The sequence below is a fragment of the Fonsecaea erecta genome (genome assembly GCF_001651985.1).
Source record: "Fonsecaea erecta strain CBS 125763 chromosome Unknown Scaff12, whole genome shotgun sequence".
Classification (NCBI taxonomy): Eukaryota; Fungi; Ascomycota; class Eurotiomycetes; order Chaetothyriales; family Herpotrichiellaceae; genus Fonsecaea; species Fonsecaea erecta.
Genome location: NW_017387255.1, coordinates 766,068 through 787,219, shown reverse-complemented (window position 1 = coordinate 787,219; position 21,152 = coordinate 766,068). Strand labels below are relative to the sequence as shown.

The 21,152-nt window shown below is 54.2% G+C and overlaps 9 protein-coding genes across 9 annotated transcripts; 5 read left to right on the top strand and 4 right to left on the bottom strand.

The window, feature by feature from the left end:
- Positions 1–960: 960 nt before the first annotated feature.
- On the top strand, positions 961–2,235 carry AYL99_10855 (hypothetical protein; the record flags this gene model as incomplete). Its single annotated transcript, XM_018842361.1, has 2 exons — positions 961–1,233; positions 1,288–2,235. 2 exons carry the CDS (start codon positions 961–963, stop codon positions 2,233–2,235), a joined length of 1,221 nt encoding a protein of 406 aa, XP_018688522.1.
- A 928-nt stretch (positions 2,236–3,163) lies between these two features.
- Positions 3,164–4,501, top strand: AYL99_10854 (hypothetical protein; the record flags this gene model as incomplete). Its single annotated transcript, XM_018842360.1, has 2 exons — positions 3,164–3,306; positions 3,358–4,501. 2 exons carry the CDS (start codon positions 3,164–3,166, stop codon positions 4,499–4,501), a joined length of 1,287 nt encoding a protein of 428 aa, XP_018688521.1.
- A 580-nt stretch (positions 4,502–5,081) lies between these two features.
- Positions 5,082–5,840, top strand: AYL99_10853 (hypothetical protein; the record flags this gene model as incomplete). The annotated part of the gene is made up of 1 exon (XM_018842359.1): positions 5,082–5,840. One exon carries the CDS (start codon positions 5,082–5,084, stop codon positions 5,838–5,840), a length of 759 nt encoding a protein of 252 aa, XP_018688520.1.
- A 226-nt stretch (positions 5,841–6,066) lies between these two features.
- On the bottom strand, positions 6,067–6,378 carry AYL99_10852 (hypothetical protein; the record flags this gene model as incomplete). Its single annotated transcript, XM_018842358.1, has 1 exon — positions 6,067–6,378. The coding sequence occupies one exon, from the start codon at positions 6,376–6,378 to the stop codon at positions 6,067–6,069; it is 312 nt and encodes a 103-aa protein (XP_018688519.1).
- A 323-nt stretch (positions 6,379–6,701) lies between these two features.
- On the bottom strand, positions 6,702–8,659 carry AYL99_10851 (hypothetical protein; the record flags this gene model as incomplete). Its single annotated transcript, XM_018842357.1, has 3 exons — positions 6,702–6,806; positions 6,866–7,488; positions 7,540–8,659. The coding sequence occupies 3 exons, from the start codon at positions 8,657–8,659 to the stop codon at positions 6,702–6,704; spliced, it is 1,848 nt and encodes a 615-aa protein (XP_018688518.1).
- A 4,564-nt stretch (positions 8,660–13,223) lies between these two features.
- On the top strand, positions 13,224–14,099 carry AYL99_10850 (hypothetical protein; the record flags this gene model as incomplete). The annotated part of the gene is made up of 1 exon (XM_018842356.1): positions 13,224–14,099. The coding sequence occupies one exon, from the start codon at positions 13,224–13,226 to the stop codon at positions 14,097–14,099; it is 876 nt and encodes a 291-aa protein (XP_018688517.1).
- Positions 14,100–14,590: 491 nt separating this feature from the next.
- On the bottom strand, positions 14,591–15,639 carry AYL99_10849 (hypothetical protein; the record flags this gene model as incomplete). The annotated part of the gene is made up of 3 exons (XM_018842355.1): positions 14,591–14,951; positions 15,034–15,279; positions 15,332–15,639. The coding sequence occupies 3 exons, from the start codon at positions 15,637–15,639 to the stop codon at positions 14,591–14,593; spliced, it is 915 nt and encodes a 304-aa protein (XP_018688516.1).
- A 997-nt stretch (positions 15,640–16,636) lies between these two features.
- Positions 16,637–19,318, top strand: AYL99_10848 (hypothetical protein; the record flags this gene model as incomplete). Its single annotated transcript, XM_018842354.1, has 6 exons — positions 16,637–16,729; positions 16,834–17,518; positions 17,581–17,779; positions 17,839–18,358; positions 18,427–18,898; positions 18,996–19,318. The coding sequence occupies 6 exons, from the start codon at positions 16,637–16,639 to the stop codon at positions 19,316–19,318; spliced, it is 2,292 nt and encodes a 763-aa protein (XP_018688515.1).
- A 441-nt stretch (positions 19,319–19,759) lies between these two features.
- On the bottom strand, positions 19,760–20,409 carry AYL99_10847 (hypothetical protein; the record flags this gene model as incomplete). Its single annotated transcript, XM_018842353.1, has 2 exons — positions 19,760–20,206; positions 20,368–20,409. The coding sequence occupies 2 exons, from the start codon at positions 20,407–20,409 to the stop codon at positions 19,760–19,762; spliced, it is 489 nt and encodes a 162-aa protein (XP_018688514.1).
- Positions 20,410–21,152: the final 743 nt, after the last annotated feature.

The window sequence follows — 21,152 nt, the reverse complement described above, 5'->3', positions numbered from 1 at the left end:
TTGAATACTCAGGTCAGTACCACCGTGTTTCACCAATGACGACGACGGCTGAAGAAGTGAGGGCCTTGTAAGAAGGGAGATGCGCTGGTTGGGCGCCGGCGAGGTTCAGCACCGTGCAGCCAATAAGGATTAACGGGCCCGCTTCCCAAAACGGTCATATTTTCGATTGGTTCGTTTGCGAAGTTGCCGATCCACCAGCAGCTTCATCGAAGTCTCTTTATCAAGTCTGAGCCACCAACAGACACCAAAGACTCAGCCTCATCGACTCGTCTATGCCGTCATGGCTGTTTCTCAGCTGTCTCAATCCATGCACTTCTCCCCGTCTTGCCTTCCCGTTGAGTCTACTTTCCTCCTCTAGGCTACATAGATCATCACTTTGTATTCAGGCAAACAACGCTACAGCAATGCGTGTGCGGAGATCGACGCCCGAGGACAAGGACAAAGTCGACAATATCTCCCATGAATCCGATCTTGGAGGTCTCTAAAAGATCTGCCAGTTAATTTTCTTGGAGAGCGAACCTCGCCACCGCCTGCTCCTCGGTGTCCTCCCCTGCATAAATCAGTAACGATGGTTGGCCGTGGTGGGTGGGTCAACCGTGCTCTTTCAACAACTGTCTGAATCACGACCATCTTGCTAACGATCGTCTGTAGGAGGTCAAAAGCATGCTTTACCTGTCGCCGAAGACGTCTCAAGTGTGGTAAGCTGGCCGTCAGCGCTGGCTGTTGTTCGTTTTCGTTGACGCGTCCTGACCAATCCCAGACGAGACCAAGCCGAAATGCGTCCGATGCCAAAGAAGCGAGCTTGAATGCACAGGTTACCCAAAAGAACTGGCATTCATCGACGACAATCCAGCATTTCGTCGGCGAAAAATAGGCCAGCCTCGAAAAGATGCCTCACTACGACTGCCAGGACCGAAGACGAGCCTGAGCATTCTGGGGGATGACCTATATTTTTCTTTCATGAATCAAGAACTACAGGATGGGAATGTTTTCCTCGACGACCGTTGGCCAGGCTTCCAGGCTCTTCGTATGGATGACTGCCTTCCTCGGCGATGCATGAAATCATTTGCCGCGTCATTCTTCGGCCGCAGGGTCAACGTCAAACAGGCACAACGGGAGGGAATGGACCTCTATGTACGATCGCTCCGGGAGCTGAACGATCAACTTTCTCGACCTACCCGATCGTCGGCGGGCCAGACTGTCCTGTCAATAGCAATCCTCACAATGTGCGAAGTAGGTGTTCTCGTTGTTCTTCCAACTAGCCCCAGGAGCTGACTGAACACCAAGTATCTCACAGCAACAAGCGGCACTGCGTGGATTCAGCATATGTTGGGCATGACTGAATACTTCCGAATCCAGGGCTTCGAGATCTTCGAACAGCCATACACCATGTGGGCCTTTCAGACCGATCGATATTCCATGATCCTCGCGGCCGTCGCGGCCCGTTGTCCAACCTGTCTCGCCTCCGAAGAGTGGAAGACTCTTCCCTGGGCAGTCTCTCAAACGCCAAAGAGTCCAGTAGGGTATCTGGTCGACCTCGCCTCTGAGCTTCCTGGCTTGTATGTGAAGTTCGTCCGTTACCTGAAAACAGCGGATGCGTGCGCACAGGCAGAACTGAACCTCAGCCTCGAGGCAGATTTTGCGGACCTTCTCGAACGTATGCGAAACTGGCACATTCAGTGGGAGCGTGAGGCCAAACCTCAAGCTGAAGAGGTCCCTCTGTCGCAGGGGGAGCAGCAAAGATTTGGCTTTACATCCAAATTAGTCTTCGAGGATATCGCCGACTCAGGTTACACCTTCATCGTGTACAACGCCACGGTGATTATCCTTCTGGAACTTTGGAAAACGCTCCGGAAAACCCGGATTGCCCTTTCCACAAGCCCGAAGGCCACCATCGAAGGGGACCCAACCCGACTACCAAATCTTTGCGAAAACGAATTGGGCGGAGACGCCAACGACGGACTCTCCAGAATATCCAGTGCCTCTCTAGTGTACCAAGCCCGAAAGGCGGCTCTTGACATCTGTCGGACAATCCCGTTGTATTTGATGCCATCGGGTTCCTGGACACATGGCGTTCAGATGGCCATCGCTATTCGCATGGCACTCATTGTGTTTCGCCAGGAGGTTGGCTCCCCACAAGCCGCATGGCTGGAAGACTGTATGCAGCAGCTTGGCAAGTCGCAGCGAGGGTGGGACATTGGGAGGTACGCCATGCAGTCGTACAGCTATTCATGATCACCATGCACGTCAAGATGTGAGGTTCTGCATGAGAAAGCTGTAACCGCGTGAGAATGGACCCTACGAATCGAGATCAAAAATCAATAGCACGGCCTTGAACAAGATTATCGCGTAAGTATAGGGCTCGATAGTGACGAGGGGGAGTGCTATATCGGACAAAGTTAACATTTCTCAATAGATATGGAGCCACTATAACCCAAGGTTATACCAATACGGTTATTCGCGAACATTGTCCACTAGCTATCTGTCAGAGGAGCTGGCGGCTGTAACGGCCTTACGGATCGAGTTGGATCTGCCCACTTCGGTGATAATGGACAAACTACAAGCAGTGGCCGGCCGGCGCCGGGGCCACACCTATGTACCGTGGTTTACTCTTCTGGAAACACGGATCCATTTTCGGAGGCCAGGTCCATCGTTGGCTGTGGAGAATTCAGACCAGAGTCACCATATCATACAGAATACCAGAGATCTAACAACGGGAGAGACAACCTAGCGAAGTGAACTGCGACTCATGTAGCAGTGGTCAGTCACTTGGGGAGAGTTCAAGACACCTACCTACCTTACTAATAACACTTCTATCCAACTCGTACAGCGACAGCTCCGACTTGAGTTTCCGATAACATTTGCATACCTTTTTCTACATCCTGGACCTACAGGTCCACTCACGGTCAATTGAGACTGGCCTTACCGACAATGGAATCACTGTGAATGACATGTGCTCCTCGCACGCTTCGTCTGCTTATACCACTAATCACTGGTGATTCATCACTTTTGACTCAGCCTCCTGCTCATCACAGGCACTTCGGGCTCGTCGTCTACCTTCCAGACACTCGCAATCCTTATCTTTTTCCTCTCACTTCTACTCATCACAAGTACTAGACGTTCTGACTGCAGCCACATCTACCAGAACTGTACTCCATCCAGTATGCCGAAGCGAAAACGGCCTCGAGTGAAGTTGAGCGACTGGGTGTCGGCGGGCATGATCCCTACCCCACCGAGACTTGAGTATGATGCCAGCACCGTCGAGCTGCGCGAGCCCGGGAAAGGATGGAGAGACGAAGTAGCAGGGTAAGTCGTCGACTCCATCACCCCGAGAACAACTTACTAATAGTTTTACAGGTATCCAGGCCCAGTCATAATCCTGAGGAAGAAAGACACGGATATAAATGAAGCCGCACTGTTCATGGGAAGAAGAGGCGACGAATTCGTATGGGCGTATGATGGATCTCCTTCACGGCCTAATTATCCTTTACGGCCTCAAACAAAGTGGTCGTGGCTGACTTGCTTTGGCGGGAAATGCGGCATCGGGAGTAACATCGTGTCGAGAAAGGCCTGGACCTTTTCTTCTTACGTAGGGCCACGGTGGGAAGCCATGGTGGCGATGAGCACGATTGTGCTGTACGCCACAGATGCGGCCATGTACGAGGACAGAGGAGCACGCAGAAAACTCAGTCATTTGGCGTTTGAATCCCGCCAAGATTGGTCAGTCTTTGAATGCATTGTCGCACCGCGCTTCTACAGATGGCCAACCCAAAAGGAGGGCCAGGCTCTTCATGACGACGGGGATTCGGTTAGTGCAAGCGGTTGCATTCAAGCCAATGCCTCACAAGAAGATGATGCAGAGAATCAGGACTTGAGTGGTTGGTTTACTTTCTTGAGAGACTTCACATGCGCCCCTGCCAGTGTCATCGACGATACAGCGCTGCTGGCCGAGCTCAAGGTTTTTCTGGACGCCTGGACTTCCACTGAGATCACGACATCTGATATTCTCGAGAAGAGGAAATGCTGGACTTCGATTTACGTTGATTTGGGCGAGATTCTGCCTAACCATTCCAGTGCTTGGTGGGGCCAACTTGGAGCGTGTGAACTTGGATGGTTCTTGGTCTGGGACGATCACGGTGCAGAGATGATCGTTTCAGTACTGACTAAGAAAAATCGCCTGAAGCGAGGTCCAAAGGTCCAAGTCCCGGTGCGCGCAAAGCCCCGGCCTCTCGCATCGGAACTCACGGATCTCCAGAAATACACCAAGGATTTCACCAAGGATTTCACCAAGAAGATCGTGAGGGAGGCCATCATGGAGAGACTTGACGAGGTGCTGGATTCTCTGTGGGGAACCCACGGCCCAGTGAACATATCCTCCGACCAGAGGGGAGTGATACGCAGTACTCGATACTCGGTGCAGAACGAAGCAAGGTCAGCCGGTGCGACGACATCAGAAGGCCTAGATATGGATGCTAACGAGCTGGGGATTTGCATTTACTGAGAAGCTTCGGGCCCGAGGGTGAATGCAAGCAAATCAGCAAACAAAAACGGTCGCAGCCAACGAATCTGGGGATGGATGGGGGATATTCCGACCCTGATGGATGTTTCGGTCCACATGGGCACAAGTCGGGGGAAAATAGCATCATTCAAGACGAGCAAAAGGCTTGGTGCTTGGTGCTTAGCTGGATGATATGCGTCAGTAGTGTCCTACTTGGCGCTGGGAGACCCGAGGCTGAGCGGGAGTCGAATTCATAGCTGCATACAGAACTCGTATTATCCTTCATGATATCCGCCCCCACGGGTTGTTCGTTATTGATAACCGAAGCACCCCTACCTCCCACTTTTCCAATCACATTCATCCTCTATGAGGGTCCTATGACTCACAGGCTCTGGGCAAGAGACGAATTCGGGAACGGGATGTTTTCGTTCTCAAGGTGAAGAATGGACAGGGAGGCAGGCATCCCCCCCTTTTCCCCGGATAGAGAACCTATCTCTGCTGCTCCTCTCCTACATTCCTCCAGTACAAACAACACTCTGTGAGATACACATTTGAGTGGACTTCTCCCACCTAGGAAACCAAAATGGCCATGTCAACGTCGTGCTGCCTGAAGAGCTTCGCGTGGGAAGGCACACCCAGCGGACGGGTCGACAAGCTCGGCGCCATCGATTGCTACGTGGCCGGCGGCGACAACCACGACAAGCCAGCGATCCTCTTCATCCACGACGCACTGGGATGGACGTTCCCCAACGCACGGCTGCTGGCGGACCACTACGCCCACGAGGCCGACGCCACCGTGTACGTGCCGGACTTCTTCGGGGGAGAGGCGCTGCCCTTCGAGCCGATCCTGGCGGGACGGTTCCACGAGGTGGACTTTGCGGGATTCCTGGGCCGCAACACGCGCGAGATTCGCGAGCCCGAGATCTTCGACGCCGCACGCCTGCTGCGCGAGCGCCACAAGAATGTCGGCGCCGTCGGGTTCTGCTACGGCGGCTGGGCGTGTCTGCGCCTGGGCGCGAAGCAGCACAATCAGCACCGGCTGGTGGACTGTGTCTCGATTGGCCACCCGAGCCTCCTCACCAAGAGGGACATCGACGAGGTCGCCGTGCCCGTGCAGATGTTGGCGCCCGAACACGACCCGGTATACACGGCCGAGCTGAAGATGCATACCTTCCAGACACTTCCCAATGCGGGCGTCTACTTCGACTACCTCCACCTGCCGGGCATGGAGCATGGGTGTCTGGTGCGAGGAGACCCCAAGGTGCTCGGGGAGAGGGAGGCCATGGCCCGGGCTAAGAACGCCGCCGTGGGCTGGTTCAGGATGTTCTTGCATGAGAATTGAGAAGGGGAAGAGAGAAGGGGAGGGAGAGGAGACACGAGTAGCATCTGGAGAGCACATACAAATGCTGGATTAAAGTGATTCAATTCAATTGTCCTCAATATAAGCAACTTCCGTCCGTTTATATATTCAATAGAGCACAACTTTTCCACCCAACCAACCATCCACCCTCATCCGTGGTTCGACGCCGCCCTTCGTTGTTGGTCGTAGAGAGACAGAGCCGTGAGTCTTAGTCTTCTTTGGCGTGATTTTCCATTTCCACCAACACCACCAACACCACCAACAACACCACCACCACACCGGTGATGACCAACACACCCGCCGCCGCCGCACCACCACCACCACCATCATCATCATCATCACCACCCACAGCTCGCTTAATCACCCCTCTGTCCCCAGCGTGATCCAACAGTGCCAGTCTTAGACGAGGCAGAGTCGGTCGACCAGCAACGGCAGCCCGTAGGTGCCGTCGGGCAGAGGGGTATTCGTTCGCGAAGGCGAGTAGGCCGTCGACGTATGTGTACGTCTTCATGAAGAGCATGAAGGAACTATATTAATATATGGCACAGGATCACAATTGAGTTAGCTTTTCGAGGGACGGATACGGAGGGCTGAGAGTTACACCGCGAGTTGGTGAAGGATAGTCAAGCGCGAAGAGGTTGGAAAGGTATAGGAAGTGAGCACCATCGCAGTGATTTGGAGTTCGGTGAGACCAAACAACACTGCTGGTGACTTTGAGCCGAATGCTGTGCTGTACCGTTCACTGTTATTTGGAAATGAAGTCGGCCGAGAAGTGGCTTGTCAATCGAAATGACTTCCACTGCATGAGGTCAATGAAGATAGCGTTTCTTGCGATCTTATGTTTTATAATGCAGCATTCTCGTCTTCGTCCTTTTGGTCAAGCCTGCGACTCCCCTCTGGTGGAAAACGAGCAAACAGCAGGACTCCGAACCCGATCAGTGCAACCGCCTGGGAAGCGGTGTCAGCAGCGTCACCCAGAATAATTCCGGTGCAGCAGGAGCACTTACCGCGTTGCAGGTGAAAACGAGCTCCGTTCTTCCAATGCTCGCAAACGCCGCAAAGATAACACCAAAGACAAATGTCGTCGCCAGCCGAGCCATGTTTTCGACCAGAGACACCCCGGCCAGGGCATCTGTTCGCTCGCTGCTGGAGACAGAGCTTCCCACCATCTGAAGGACTGTCCCTTTCGCTGCGGACCCAGTCCCGGCGGCAAACGGCAGAATGACTGCAACAAGATACATTTGCCAGCCTTGGCGGACGAACGAGCAAAGCAGTGTTAGAAGCCCGTCGGCAAGCAGCGAAAATCTCGTGTACGTCAAATCAAAAGCAAACGTTTGCTCCGTGAGGGGTTCTTTGTCCTTGGAATTGTGCACGTTGTTGGCGTCTGCTTGATCTCGGGATTCTGCCAATAGCGGTGCGCGCTCCGATGGTGTGGGTTCTCCTGTATCTGCCCTGTGCTGCTTCTCTCTCTTCAGCATCCACTTCCTCCCAACAGCGATGAACTTTGGAAACGCAAATGTCAAGAAGACGCCCCTCAGCATAGAGTACATGAAAATGAGTCCACCGTTCTGCTGTGTCCCGAAATTGAAGACGTCGGTGGAATAAAGTTGTAGCAGCGTGGGCAGATAGCCTTGTATACTATGTTAGCTGGCGATAACTTCACCGCAGCCAAAATCCTCACCTGTAGCTAGTATTCCCAGAAAGACTCCCCACGCCAGCAAGAATGCCCCATACTCTGTTCTGACAATGCCCTCCCTTGTGACAAACTTCCGGGGTGCAAACACCATCAAAGGACCGAAGAACTTGGTGAAGGTCGAAGTCGTCTTTGTCTTTTTGGCCTTGGTTGAATCCGGGTCCACTTCTTTTGGCTGTGGCGGGATATGTGGCAGGAAGATGAACACATAGGCACAGGAAGTCAAAAAGAGCATCAAGGTTAAACGGAAGGGGGCCTTGATATCGAAGGCCTCGGCGACAACACCACCCAACAAAAAACCCAGGGCAGAGCCAAACATCATGCTTCCGGTCAGTCTGCCCAGAGCCGCCGTCCGGCCCTCATGCTCCACAACGTCGGTAACAAAGGTGTTCAGTGCTAGCATATATCCACTGGGTCCCCCGACGATGGTGACGATCTGCGAGCACTGAATGATAATGATTCCTGCAGTGCCCCAGACCTCGACACCCACATTTTGTATCAGTAACCGGAGGGCGGGAAAGAACACCTGGGTCATCAACGTCGGCTTGACCCCGATGCGCTTGATCAAGCTGCCGGTCAGGAACAGGTTCAATGTGCCGAAAACGAGGGTGCTGGCACCCAGCAACGACACTGACAGGGCCGTTGCGCTTTCGATTGGATGAATGGAACATCGATCGGACCCGTTTCCAGTGTCTGGACTGGCCGAGTAGACCGAGGGTACCAGTGCTGCGGACAGAACCGATGTCCATATTCCCGTCGTGGACGACCGCTCAACGCCGTGCACAACTCCAGAAGGATGATCTTCGTAGTACGCATCACAAGTCATGAGCCTGAAGACGTATAGCAGCGGCACTTGAGTGACGCCGAAGCTCAGGCTGGTCAGGAAAGCACAAATCAAGACCAGATATCTCACCGACTGCGGCCATGTAGCCGGTGCCACATCCGGCGTCTCATCCCCGGTCAAAACTTCCTGGACGGCCACACTCTCGACAACACTGAATTCCTGCGAGCCCGTGCGATCAAGCAGATGTGGGGCTGTTTCCTCTAGATCTTCGCGGTGCACGGACGAGGGCCGTCGACGACTTGAGTGGCGCGAGTTGTTACCCATCATTGGCAGATCTGGAGTAGAAATAGTGAACGCGACGAACGCCAAGTTTGGTGACAGCAACTGGCGACTCCAGTTCCGCTGATCATGCTTTGAGAACGGATGTTATCAAAATGGAGGCGGTCTACTCGATTCGACGTGGGCCATCCAATGGACGATGATGATACAATGGAAAATGCGCAATAGGAAGAGATTGGAAGCGTCTCACGATGCGGTCAAACGTCAAATCTCAAAATGTCACCACTGTCGGCTCAGATGCCGACTTCTTATCGTGCCGATAGCCGCTACTCCACTTCTGGAAGGTGCCGACGGGCGTAACGCGGATGGCCGCCACCATCGTCGATCCCGGCGAAGCCACCGGTGAATGAGAGTAGAAAGAATTGAACCAGCGCCGGTTCTCTACCTGGGGAAGGGTTGACATGATAGAAGCATGAGATCGCGTGGGTATGATTGTCTGTCTGGGTGCCTGTCTAGTAAAAGGAAAAGAAGACCCTCCGTTCGGTCGTCCTGGCTTGTGCTGAGCAGCACTGACCAATCAGGCTATCTGATTAAGGTAATGGACCTCTTCAATCGGGTTTTAGTGTGGGCTCCATGGTGCTCTGATCGACAAGGAGATGCTGAGGGCCAGGAGAGCTACCAGAGTCTCACTGCCAGAGCACTGAAGGGAGACTCCGGCACTGAACTGCAATCCTGCATAGATGGATGTAATGTGGTGGATGTCGGTACTGAACATGAATTAGTCGGGCGTGATGACAAAAGACAGAGGCAGAAACGGGAGAAGGAGTGAAACTGACTGCTGACGATTTGAGTATCCGTGTTGTATGTAGATCACGAACAGAATCGAAGTTCAGAGGAACAGTCGACGTCGACACTACGGCCGCGTCAACATCGTGCGTCAGTTAAATTCCAAGGGGGTGTCGGATTCCACCTTTTCCTTCACGACCGGATCTTCTTGCCTAAGCTGGGGGACGTAGAGTTGGTGTAGCATTGGATTGCATATCACAGCACGACAAACGCGCGGTGAACGTTCTTGGTCATCGCCATGCCCCATCGAATCTGGCCGGGCTGCTCTTTTCGGAATGACTGGGGGAAGTATTTGCTCCAATCCCTGGTGATCTTGTATATCTGTGCAAGACAGATTGGCTTTGGGCAGGATGGGCTTGTTTGACCTGGCACTCCCCGGAAGATTCCTCAAGCATGAGTCGTTTAGGTCGAGTTTGTCTGCGACGTCGACGTCGGACACTCGCGTCTAGCTCTCGCTCGTGTCTTCACCGTTCCAGATGTGTTGGAACCAGAATTGAACTCTGAACTTCTGTGCGTCCTCTCCCATGCAAAATTTTAACTATGACGAGGTCCATGTATATGCCCGCGCAAGTCCAAGACGTTGAAAGAATGGGTTGACGATGCCGCTGCAGACCAGGAAGTCATAAGGCGATTACAACTTCACATCTTAGGAGATACGTTATCTTCCATGGGGCTTGCCATCGCAGAGCGTTGATTTGACAGCTTGGAGCCAATGCTGCCAACTGGTGAAGACGTGTTTTGAGAGAAGGACGTATGCACCCTCTAGTTCTGTGAGCAACATGGCACTAAGAATGACGTTTGGGTACATAGCCGTGAGTCATTCTATATATCGTGTGATCCCAGCCAGGATTTCTCAGACGGCTAGGGTTTCTCAAAGAGGATTCTCTGATTTTGGACTGACATGGATGAAAGACGATGCAGTTTTTATATCTGTAGACGGCAGCACAAAGCAGAACTGCGTGATCGTCGCGTTGCAGGAGTGACAGACCTGGAGAAAACGGCGGACCTAGCGAAGGCTGTCTGCGGAACGTCAGCTTCAGCGTATTGAAGTGACAAGACAGTCGAAAGCGCGAGAGATGCATCACAGTGTGACATTGATGGTTCCGCCCTTCGTGTCAATCACCTGTGCAGACAACTAGAATCTGGGTCTCGAAGAGACCAGTACCGTTTGAGGTGGAAAGTGCACATCACACTGGAGGTTAATGGCAGAAGGTAGGGCTTGTGTCTGCGTCCAACTGGTGACAGTCGGCACGATTCCTGGAGCATGATGTTCGTGTATTCAGGCATTGCCTCCCTAGAAATGCTCTCCTTATCCTTCTTCGCTCATCTCCTGAATCCCCTGCACTTGAAATGAGGCCCGCCATAAGTCGACTCCGCGTCAATGTGACCATCACTGGTGACAGAACACGGCGCTGGGGGATAGGAGGAAACGGGTTTGGTGCATCCACTTGGCAAGCGTTCCTCGATACGAAATCGGCTCCGAGTATAACAACTTCAGAGGTCTCTTTCCACTACAGCATGAGTGCAACGTCTTGTTGTCAAGCATAAAGGAAGTAGTTTCTCTCGTAAATCTGAGAGACCTGGAGACTGCGCCGTGGCTGCATCAGCTCTCCAAGATCAAGAATCAGTGGATGCCAGTAAGATCGAGGCCGACGGAGAGTACGGAGCGGTCGACGCGCTTCAACGGACTTTCGAAAACGCCTCCCGTCTAAATAGTAGACCAGGAGTAACCTAAGCCCGATCAAATGGTCCGACTGCTTGTACCGAGTAGATGTTAGTTCCCTAGCCATAGTACGGCGGCGGTCAACAAAGCAAGAACGGAGAAATAATGGTATCAAGAGATTTCCTTCCCTGTGAGGGCTTCAGGGGGAAATGACAAGGCGTTGGGCGGACAAAGACCGCGCGCAGCCTCAAAATCGCGTCATCAGTCTAGCCATGCGCCACAGGCAGACAGATGTGAGTCTCTCCCACGGCGTCAACGATAATCGGCCTGGCGCGGACTGCAGAGTCATCCTCCGTTCGCGTTGTGGCACAGGCAAGATGCATCCCTCCTGACATGCTGGGCTGCTGAGCCGCTGGTGGGCACAGAGATAAGAGAGGCTTGCATGTTGAGGTAAATAGAAGCATGATGAGGAAAGAGAGTTTGGAGTGAACATGGAACCGGCTCTGCTAATACTGCTGAACAACGGAAGCTCTACCGCGGAAGAGAGAGCAGCAATCACGTCCGTGACGGGCCAGCGAGTGTCATGCCTGGACATCGTTGTGATCCGTTGCAGTAGTTGGTTGTGCTGGGTGAATCTGTGCAGGTAGGAAAATCTCATGGAAATGAGTTGACACGAATACGAGGAGGCATCCCATACCCCCTGTGTTGACCTGCTATTCAGGCGGTGAACCATCCCCGCTCGGGCGGTTACCCCCAAATGAAAGAGCGTTGGGAAAAGCGTTGCCAGGTTATACTCCGGACTGTTGGGCTGGCGTGACGGCTGCAGTCTCGCGTGGTACAGTATGAGCAGGCAGATCAGCGGTGGCCACATGGAATGATGTTGTCCAGGGGGTAGAGAAAAAGCACAATGAGCCAAGAGCACCGAATCTGGAAACCTGCTTGGTGTGAAGCGGCCCCCAATTACAGTTAGCGCGTCTAACTTCCCCGTTTCGCCACTCCCATTGGCCCCCTTTATATAGCTCAGACTAGCGCACAACCTTAAATCCACTATCGATACGGCCGCCAAATTGAGCTTCATTTCGGGATCGTCGCGTATAGGCTGCGTCCGCCTCGTGGCGGAGAGTAGTCCTCTTGGCAATGCAACGCCTCCCCGACCTGTGGACAGGCTCTCATCTCTACTAATCTGCTTCTCAATTTTTCTTGCTTTTGGCCCTTCCGCCCTACTGGCCTTTGTTCCGCTTCGACACAACGGCTTTGCTTCGCCTCTCCACTTGGGTCTCTCGTTTCCCCACGGTTGCAGGGGAACGTGCTCAATGATGCCCAATCCAAACAGTGTGATTGAGGTTTCCCCCTGGATAGAGATTGCCGGTGTGGAAAAAGGAACAGAAACCGGAGACCTGGGGCTTCTTCATGGGCAGCACTGTCCATGCCAAGTTCACGGGCGGTTGTAGACAGCATACCGGTTGTTATTGTATCCACCAGTGTGTCCACAACGGGCAAATCAGCTATGGCTTGCTTTTCCACTATGCAATCACCTCGTCTTCCTGGAAATCAAGTCGGTTTTCCCCAAGCAAGAAGACCAATGACGTTCCACCGCTTCTTTCACAGAGCATACCGCGCTGAGCCCTCGATGAGAGTCTGGCCCCCCCCGTCCGGTCCACTCGCAACTGATCCACGACCATCTCCGGTTCCAAGGCTGATTTCTCCTATGGCTGAAGTCGATTTGTTTCTGTGAGTCAAAGTTTACTGGTCCCCATCCTCTAACGAAGAAGTGGTGCCTTCTGGCTGCTGGAATAGCCGACTCCAACTTCCCTGGTGAAATTGCCATGGGAACTTTTTGCTGGACGGGAAAGCTGAATGGCGCTGCGGCTGCACGCCTCCCCACAGCCATCTGGATACTCCAGCCGCCCCTTTTGGGCCATACTGTGCCTTGAGGCTTTCGAGTACTGTCTATATCTTGCGAACCCCCCTCGACGGATTCTTCTTTTTTCTTTTCTCCAAGCGCGTCAAGTTCACCTCAGTCATTCGTTTCTTGCCTTTGCTCTTTGCTCCAACTACCAAAACCAACTTCCGTCACTCGTTTCAACCGAAGTTCTCAAGATGAAGACTGCTGTCGTTGCCACCCTTGTCGGCTCTGCCTTTGGCTCTGCCATCTCCTCCCCATGGTTGGACTGGACCTCGTCGACCACGACGACCACCACCACGACCGACCCATGGGCCGACTGGAGCACCACCACCACGACCACGACCACCACGAAGCCGGCGACCACCCCCTACTGCCCAGTCACCACCACCTCGACCGTGTCCTGCGGTGTTGGTGGCAAGTCCGACTCGTGCGTCACCAAGCCCGTTACCATCTATCCCACCGACTCTGCCTGCGCGGCTGAGTGGGAGGACTGGTCGACCACGACTTCTACCACCACCACGACCACCACCAAGCCTGCTACCTGCACTTCCACCATCACCACCTCTGTCTCGTGCGCTACCAGCCACAAGAAGGAGTCCTGCACCACCAGCACCCTGACCCTCTGGGACACGAAGCTCTGCAGCGGATGGGAAGACTGGACCACCACGACGACGACCACGACCGACCCATGGGCCGACTGGAGCGCCACGACCACCACAACCAGCAAGCCCGTCTCCATCAGCACTACCACCACCTGCGGCCCGACCACCAGCACTTCTGTCACCTGCTCGACCAGCGGCTGGAGCACCGGCTGTGCCACCAGCACCATCACCATTGTTCCCTCGTGCTCCGCTGTCACCTGGGCCGACTGGTCCTCCACGACCGTCACCCCCGTTGCCGCCGTCAGCACCACCAGCACCCCCGTGGCTGCTGCCTCGACCAGCTGGGGCTATGCTCCTTACAGCAGCAGCGGCGCGCCCGTCGCCCCGGCCAAGTACACCGGCGCCGCCTCGCTTCCCAAGGTCGAGCTCGGTGTCCTTGCCCTCGTGGGTCTCGCTGCTGCGTTGTAAATTCCCTCTGGGAATGGCTTTCTAGTTTTCCTATTGGCTTCTACCTGGCAAAGTTGGACAATTACTACTACTATTACTAGCGCCAACGTGGTAACGACGGAGATGGTCCTATGAAAAACAGGGAAGGAAAAAAACCTCGACATGGTTTTTTTGCGCACACAGCTTTTTTCTCTTCGATAGTCGATAGCATAATTTTGTCAATGGAGCCTGGTTGATCAATCTCTGTGTTTGTCAGCTAGGACTTTTTTTTCCTTTGTCTCTCATTTCTTTCAAATAATGTGCTTTCTGTGACTTGCTGCCCTTCTATAGTCTAGTCTCTCCATTAATACTGCATGTCCTCTCGTAGCTCATTCCTTCCCATCTCGCACGCATTGTGTGGGTGATGAGTAGAATTATATTAGGAGGCAGTCGCTGTCTCGGTTGCCCTCACTCGCTCACTCAACCTGCACGGCGCCACCTCTTTTTGACCCGAACGCAAATTTCCCGGTCATTTATTCGCGACTTTCATTCTCCCAAAAGACCAGGCACCGGACCTCGACGCTGTTCCTCGAGTCGCCGTAATCCTCGTCCGAGTAAAACGACGAGTGCGGCACCCGACGGGCGCGGCCATCCTTTTTCGAGTCGAAGATCTTGAGCAGCAGCACGTCCTGTGGCGTCATGTGGCTCTTGTAGTACCAGCGGTGCGCGGGGTTCACCTTGACGGACCAGGTCTCAAAGTGTCGCCCCGTTGAGACGCTTTCGCACGAGCCCGTCTGCGGGGCCAGCGTGTGCGCGCTCACGCCGACGAGGTCCGACTCTTCCACCGAACGTGCGTCGCAGACAGCCAGAGGATCGCGCGTGACCTCGCGGATGCTGTTTGAGCAAGTCAATTCCGCTTTCTCCTTTCTCTCACAATTTTCAATGACATAGGGCGTGGGTGGTCGGTTGCACTTACGGACGCCAGACATTGATGATGGCCCATCGTGTCTTGGTGAGTCGGTCGCGCTCCTCTTCATCCGGCATGTTGTCGCGGAGGATCTGCTCGGCGCCGTCGTAGGAGTGATCGACGTGGACGAAGCGCGCCGGAACCTTCTTGCGGACGACTTCGTGGTCTTCCTTCCCCTCCAAGGCGCTCTGGGCAGCTTCCCACCGTTCGCGACGGACTAGGTGGGAGTATGGGCGGACTTGAGTGGCGCCGGTCCTGTGTGTGCTCCGTCAGCCATCCACCCAACATGCGGACTGAGATGTCATACACTCCCTGCAACAGTTTGGCAACTTCAGCAAAGATACGGTTCTTGACCTGCTCATCGTCGGTGAAATCCTTCTCTTCACTCTCGTGCTGCACCACCGCAAAGCCATGCTTGTCGAGGCTGAATTCTTTCTCGATGCCTCGTATATCCGCGACTTGGACAGGGTGGGGATCGTATTTCCGCCGAAAATATCCAGCCGTCTGTGGGTAGAAGTCTGTGAACCCACCTTTTGAGGGATCCAGGTAGTAGTTCATCGTACCTTGGACGACGTGATCCGTGCCGTTGGCCAGGAATGAGTCTTTGATAGCCATCTCGACGGACCAAAATTGGATTTCAACGAGGAAGATCCTTTGCAGGAAAGGATTTCTCGATGTAGTCTTGAATGTGGACAGCCCTCAATGGCACAACTGCGCGTATATATAACATCGCAGACACGGTTGAATGGGCGTGTCATCCCAAACGAGGACTCCACAGTCCAGGTATCTGGATATGGTTCTGACACATAGCCCCCCATCGGGCTATTGCATTATTGCAGATTGTTGCAGCAATCCTCTCATCCTGATGTGTCCCACCGCCGTCGCTGACCCTTGACTGGGCTTATACTCAGTATCTGAGGTGGTTAAGTGGTAAGCCTCCACGAATCTCTCGTGAGCCGAGTTACTCTTATTGGAGATGTTCCTTTGCTGCTCTGCGACAGGGCAGCGTACCCTCCAGTTTCCAGTAGTTGTGGAGAAGGATGACCGCACCTTGGCTGAGTGTTCTGCCTGGTCAGGGAGACCATTTGAGGACTCCTGATAGGTGAGCCTCATCAGGATAATCGACTCCTTGAGAACGAAAGAGCACGCGTCACCAGGCACCCACCAGGTGACTGTGTTAGAATGAGTAATCAAAGCGTGGAGCTTTTCAGGCTCCACGAAATCGAAATCCAGATTGATGCGAGCAACCTGAAGGACCCGGACGAAACATCCCCGGTTTCTATTCAGTGGTTGGCCATAATATCTTGCTCTTGGGGTTTCACTCTTACCAAAGTCCTTTTTCCCCACGAATGCCCGGAACTGGCGGAACTGGCGGCTACGACGGATCAACCGGCAAGTTGGGAACACGACACGATGAAGACATGGGACTGCAATGGCAGCAAGAGGTGCAACTCAACTGGACGTCTATGTGATGGTCAGACGCTGCCATTATATCATCGGCCCTTTTACAGCAAATTCTAGCACGAGGCCGGGAATCGTGGTTGTTCCCATTTGACAGCCTTCTTTGTTACCACGCGGCTGATCAGACACATCTCAAGCCGATAGCATCCTCATGGCCGACGTGATCAAACAGAACAACAAGGAGGGACTGAAACGAAGACGTGTCACCCGCGCCTGTGACAGTTGTCGAGTCCTCAAGTCCAAGGTGGGAGATCCCAGCTTTGTTTTCACAGCGCTCTGTTTATGCTGCTGGTGTTTGGTACCTAAGCAACAGAAACACAAGGAGATCTAATTTTCGGCATTGCGTAGTGCGATGGCCAACACCCCGTCTGCGGACGGTGCGCGGGCTATGGATATTCCTGTCGCTGGAACGTCCCTTCGACGCGACGGCGACAGTCCGAGACCCGCCAGACGCAGCTGAGCCTGCTGTCGGCCAACGACGAGATCCAGAAGTTGAGGCAAGCCGTTCGGCGATACGATTTCCTCATCCAGGGCCTGCGCAATAGTCTCCCGGAGGACGATCGCAAGGCCATCGACTTGGGCGTGTCAGCCATCCAACTTCCGTCCTTGTCGCCCGAACCAACCAACCCGGCCACCACCACTCAGTCGACTTCTAGTCAGGCGTCACCGGAGCAAGACGCGGCTTCTGCCCTGTCACGCCGTTTCCTGGGTGAGGCCAGCGACATCGCCTTCTTCAACACGATGAAACAGGCGCTCACCCTGCGCCCCGAGGCCGAACCGTCTGAAGGTGACACGTCAACGGTCCAGCTGGACAGTTACGAGCAAGACGGAGCCCTGCGCACGGCCTGTGTCGACAGTGCCGCCGAATCTCTGCCACCCCGGGCTGTGGCGGACAAATTTCTGGAGATCTACTTCTCTACTATCCACTTGGCCTACCCGTTCATCTGGGAGCCTGTCTTCCGGCAGAAGTACGAGGCGTTCTGGGGCTCCGATTCCCTGCAGAGCTTCCGTGGACCCTGGCTATCTGTGCTTCGTAGGTGTCACACCACATCCCCAATATGTCTGTATGGGGGACTGAACTCACCAGCGTCACAGTGACCATCTTCGCCATTGGGGCGTGCTATGAAACATTTGCCGATACGTGTGAGCGAGGGGCCAGGATTCATCACCACCACCTGTGGTTCGATCAGGCTGTCTCTATTTCACAATCCAACGAAAAAGAACAGGGCATGGACTACATTGCGGCCCTTCTAGCGCAGTGCTTCTACCTACTGGCGACCTGTCAGACCGATCGGTGAGTTTGACGCTGCAGGAACTGCCGGTATATATACTCACCGTCCCATCACATATAAGGGCGTGGACAACTCTGGGCAAAGCCGTCAGAAGCTCTCAGAGTATTGGACTCCACACGGAGGACGTGAAGCGACCGACATCGGATAGCCTGGAACGAGTGTCGATGGTCGAGAACCGCCGGCGGCTGTGGTACTCTCTCTACGTCCTCGACCGGTTACTCTCGCTGCAACTCGGACGACCTCCGGCGATCCACGACGAGGACTTCAAGGTCGCATACCCGTCCAAGGCCTCGGATATTTCGATATCGAACGGCACCGCCGAATCCCGGCGGAACCTCTCCCCCAAGGATCAGGAGTGCGCCGACGGTGAGTACTTCGTGGCCATGATCCAGTTCTCGGGCATCATCGGCCGCGTCTTCTCTCTGCTCTATGGGCCCAACCGGACCGAAAACGCGGCGCTGGCGCTCTCGACCGTCCAGAGTCTGGACCAGGACCTGCAGCAGTGGCGGGCGAGTCTGCCGCGTGCGCTGCGGTTTGACCTCGCCCACATTTTCCAAAAGTCGACGAAACTGAAACGACAGGTGAGTTTTCTGTCCGACATCCAGGGAGGTGGAGGACTAATAGACTCATTAATGGCCTGGTCCGATAGAGGAACATGCTGGCCATCAAGTTCTACAACCTGCAAGCCTTGATCCACCGCCCACTGCTGTCGCCGTCGCGGTTCCTGCGCTCGTGCCCGGACCCGCTTGCGTTCTACCAGGCGGAGCGGGCGCGGATCGTGCAGTCGAAGAAGCGGTGCGTGGTGGCGGCGCAGCACACGGCGCGGCTGCTGCACAACGTGGCGGACAAGCGCCAGCTGATCTACGACTTTCCCTGGTGGCAGATGATCTCGTGCCTGATCTGCGCCACGTCGATCCTGCTGGTCGCGAGCCTCTGCATTGTGGGCAGCGGCGGGGGCGACGAGGCCGAGGTCGAGGTCGAGGACATCGACTGGCTCGCCGTCGACGAGGACGCCGACGTCTGTCTCACCGTGTTTCGCGAGCTGAGCACCAACTCCAACGCCGCCCGTCTGGCTGAGAAGATGATGCAGGGGCTCAAGGAGACGCGGCTCAATCCTCAGGGTACGTCACTGTCATTCCTGGTTGTGGACACATACCTACCCGTACCGTGGAGATTTATTGATTGATATTAACTCTCTCCACGTGGTCGTCAAAACAGGTCGTCCATCATACTTCCCCGGAGAAATGCCCACCAGCGTGATGCCCGCTGGGGCCCAGGCAGTGAGCGGCAACAACAGCATCCCGAACGTGGCCCCAGCGCCGCCCTCGCCCTCGTCGCCGCCGCTGTCGTCGTCGCAGTGGTATCCGATGTCGATGGACACGATGGACATGACGACGCTGACGTTGTTCGACCAACACACGGGCGCATCGCGGATGCCGCTGAACCTATCGGAGCCGGTCATCTGGTCGTCGCAGTTCGTCAATGCGCAGTATAACCCCTTCTTCGACAATGCCACCGCCGCGGAGTTGGATGATTTGTGAGTTTGTGTTGCGTGTGTGTGTATGTATGTATGTATGTACAAATATATGGATAGATATATTCGAGGATAGGGGATCTGCATGGGGGAAAAAAGGAAGAGAGGTCGACAACAACAAGATTGTCGCCGTCGTCTGCGAAATGAGTCATGAGACGACAACGACAGATGACCCAGGAAACGGAAATCTCAACATTGTACTGCATCCAAGATCCAAGATCCAAGATCAGAGCAGAAATTATGATTGCATACGTATTACTGACTCCCGACCTACTATAGGCGTGTGCAGCAGTCTCTCCTGTCTCGGCTCACTTCTTTCCCTTCCCTTCAGTCAACACGACCGCATCCCAGATTACAGGTACGTAGGTACATGAAGGACTTCCCGCAGCACTCCTAAGAAAAGCCCATCAAGTATCTTCCCTCGAGCCCTACCACCTCTGAGCCTCTCTCACTGGGTAGTAGTGGCCTTCTCCTTTCCCTCGCCCGTGCCCGTAATGCCATGCCAGAACCTATGCTTGGGCTCCTCTCCCGCCGTGACGACGACATCTTGTTCGGGCGGACCGAGATTGGGATTGGGACTGGGACTGTGATTGACCTTGTTGGCGTCCCCTTCCGCACCATCCTTCACGTTATGGCCCTGATCAGTCGCGGCAGAGCGTCGACGCAGCAGGGTGTTGAGGACAGAAGACCTGCGCCGTCGCGGAGGCTGTGTTGTCACGGTAGCATCTTGTTGCGCTGCATCTGGCGGAGCAGGCTCTATACGATCCCCGTTGGTGTCCACAGTAGAAGCTGTAGCAGTAGCAGCAGAACGGGGGGAAGCAGCAGCAGCAGCTGCTGGTGCTGGTAGTGTCAGATCCGCCGGACTGGTTGCGATTTCTTCAGCAGGTCCGTGTTTCTGGGTGGTTCGTCAGTCAGTCAGTTCGAGGTGTGTGTCTTGGAATAGGAGCGTGTAGCTCTGGTTTGAGCAAATGAAGAAACAAGCGAAGAGGAACTGCAATCAGGGTATTGCTGTCCAATATTTTCTCTTCTTTCCTGCCTGCTTTAAATATTACTTACTTTGCTTTCCGACTTGTTATTGTGGAACAGCCTATCCAGCATGATTGCCAGGGGTTCGTTTTATTTCCCTTCTTCCCAGAAGTATATTGTCAAATGTTGATAAGTAAGCAAGATAGATATATAACTTTCTGTCAATCTACAAGACCTACGATTGTACCAGGGCACCAAGCATCTATTTATACTAGAAAAAAACACTCACGCCTTGGTCTTGCCATGCCTTGCATGACTCCTCGAAGAAGAAGAAGCAGCCGACCTGTGAAATAACGTCGGGTGACTCTCTGCATGGGAAATGCTCCATTCCCATATGCATCCGTTAATGTCACAAGTAAGCCACCAACTGCACCCTCCATCAGCCGCCCGGGCCGTGGTTGCCCCTGGCCTGACCATCACAGCATTACCCCGGGTCGTTGTTCCTCGAGATGCGAGGCTTAGCCGTCTTCTCGGGCACAGGAAAATCTTCCCTTCAGTCATCATGATACCACTGTATCTGGGTCTGGGTCTGGGTTTCTCCGGTCATGATGCCGGAAGTCAAGGGGTGGATTTGTGGTTGGTTGGTAAATTGGTCAACTGGCCTGGCTCGTGTGTTGTGGCCTCCTCACGGTAGTGTAGGTAGAGCGAACAATCTTTAGAGAGAAAAAAGACCTATACGTGATCGAAATGGATGCGGGGCCCGCGTATGTGCTGGCTGGGCATGAGACATAGCTTCTCATTAAGTAAATATTGCCCTTAGTGAAGGCAGTAGATAGACACCTGTTCTCGAGCAAGAACGCCTCCCAGCAACCGCT